The sequence below is a fragment of the Belonocnema kinseyi genome, chromosome 2 (genome assembly GCF_010883055.1).
Source record: "Belonocnema kinseyi isolate 2016_QV_RU_SX_M_011 chromosome 2, B_treatae_v1, whole genome shotgun sequence".
NCBI lineage: Eukaryota > Metazoa > Arthropoda > Insecta > Hymenoptera > Cynipidae > Belonocnema > Belonocnema kinseyi.
This window is the reverse complement of record NC_046658.1, coordinates 174,766,466-174,768,678: the sequence shown is the minus strand read 5'-3', so window position 1 is coordinate 174,768,678 and position 2,213 is coordinate 174,766,466. Positions and strand designations below refer to the sequence as shown.

Here is a 2,213-nt window from a genome sequence, read left to right as displayed (position 1 = left end):
ACTCGGGATACTTATAAGATACTACCATGATTTTTTCAGATTTTTTGGTCCAAAAATAAATTAGGCCAAAAACCGGCCTTACCGACCCTCCCCCTTTGCAAACGATTTACTACAAAATGCATACAAGTAATCAAAGTAAACTAATACCACGAATTTCCGAAGGTGTTTACATGTTTAACCTATTCACGTAATGTATCTGTATTCTGAAATTAAAATATACAAAAATCACTTTTATGGTATCTGCATAACAATTGTTTGTTAGAACCTTTATTCATTTCATGACGTGTTACTTTATATCAGTAATCTTTAAAAACGCCTTAAAAAGAATTTATACCGCAGTTTTGATGTGCAGTTCGAATCGCACATCTGAACATACTTTTATGCTCCGTAAAGTGGGAGTTTATATGGCTGATCTTCACAACTGCCTTAAAAAGACAGTATAAAAGAAGTTTTATGCGTTTTTGAAATTACGCACCTGAACAGACTTTTTATTTTGTAAAGTGCTAATTTATATAACTAATCTTCAAAAACTGCCTTAAAAAGACTTTTACCGCAGTTTTAATGCGCAGTTAGAATTGCGCATCTAAACAACCTATTTTTCGTAAAATGGTACTTAACATGGCTTATCTTCAGAACTGCCTTAAAAAGACTTTATCCCGCAGTTTTAATGTGCAGTTAGAATTGCGCATCTGAACAAGATGTTTTTTGGAAATTGAGACTTAACATGGCTTATCTTTAGAACTGCCTTTAAAAAACTGTATACTGCAAGTGTTATGTGTGGTTGGGCTTGTGCATCTAAACACACTTTTTTGTTTCGTGAAGTGCTAATTTATATGACTAATCTTCAAAACTGCGTTAAAAAGACTTTACACTCCAGTTTTAATGCACACTTTGAATTGCGCATCTAATAAACCTGTTTTCGTAAGGTGGTACTATATATGACTTATCTTCAGAAATGCCTTAAAAAGACTTTATACTGCAGTATTGATAAGCAGTTGGACTTTCGTATCAAAACAGCCTTGTTTGTTCCGCAATGTGGCATTTTATATGTCTAAACTTCAAAACTGCCTCAAAAAGACTGTATTCCGCAGTTTTTATGCGAAGTTCGAATTACGCATCTAAACATACTTTTGTGTTTCGCAAAATGACACTTCATATAAATAATCTTCACCAAATGCCTTAGAAAGACTTTATACTGCGATTTTGAGGTGCAATTTGAACTGCACATCCAAACTAGCGTATAAAATCTTTTTCAGGCAGTCTATAGTAGTGGTAAGCCTGCTATTTTCTGCAGATCTTAAATTGCATGAAATTCTTAAAAATAATAAATTTCCGGCTATGAACAGTAATTTCTAACATTACCAGAAATTTCAAAATTTTTCAAGATTACCAAAATTACCAAAATTTGTTGCAATTCCAGGCACACCAAAAGTTTATTCTTATTGTAGATATTTCAAATCTCAATTTTTTCAAAAAATGGATTCACTAAGTTTTGATCGCTTACTCCTCTTCTGATAAAAAATCAAAATTTGGTTCCTATAATCGTATATAATTTACATTAGAGTAACAATAAATATTTCTTACAAAATTATTTCATTAACACGAAGTTTCTCGATTGTCTTTCGTCATCGTATTGATTTTTGAGGTTGGACTGTACATAGTAGTCGATTCGTCGACTTAAATCCTGATTTCGAAGAGATGCGAGAACTGCTCTTAGGGCAAAACTCCTAAGAAATTTCGTTGCTATTCACACACACAGACAAACTATGATCACTTTCCCTCACACAGTTTTATTTATATTTTTTTTCCAATCCCAACACTTGAACCTCAAAGATTTTGAAACCAATCCAAAAACTGTTCGAGGATTCTTTGATTTAATTTTAAATACTTTTACTTTGATTAGGAAAACTTGTGATGTCTTCTTAGCGTCCATTTGAAATTTTGGATTAACTTTCTTCAAATTCGCGGTTTATCACAAGAAGACTGCTCACCTCAGTAAGTTTGCCACTAAGAGAGTTAACGTAGCTAGAAGGATTGTTGGAGCCACACCACAGCTACCACCGTGCTGCATGGCTGCCGGATGCTCACCTGGAATAAAAATATATATTTATGTTATTGTACTAAAATGTGTCTTAATTTCAAACGTAATTGTTAATAATTTTGACCTCATCCAATGGGAAATCTGGAAAGGTACTTAAAGATAAGTAACTCGT

General features: G+C 33.0%; 1 protein-coding gene across 1 annotated transcript in view; it reads right to left on the bottom strand.

Annotated features, from left to right (window-relative positions):
* Positions 1-100: 100 nt before the first annotated feature.
* Positions 101-2,213, bottom strand: part of LOC117168250 (basement membrane-specific heparan sulfate proteoglycan core protein-like) — a 1,113,250-nt gene continuing 1,111,137 nt past the window's right edge. The window contains exon 8 of the mRNA XM_033353751.1: positions 101-2,088. Within this exon, the coding sequence (XP_033209642.1) occupies positions 1,988-2,088 (101 nt within the window). The 3' untranslated portion in view covers positions 101-1,987. The remainder of the gene's footprint in view (positions 2,089-2,213) is intronic.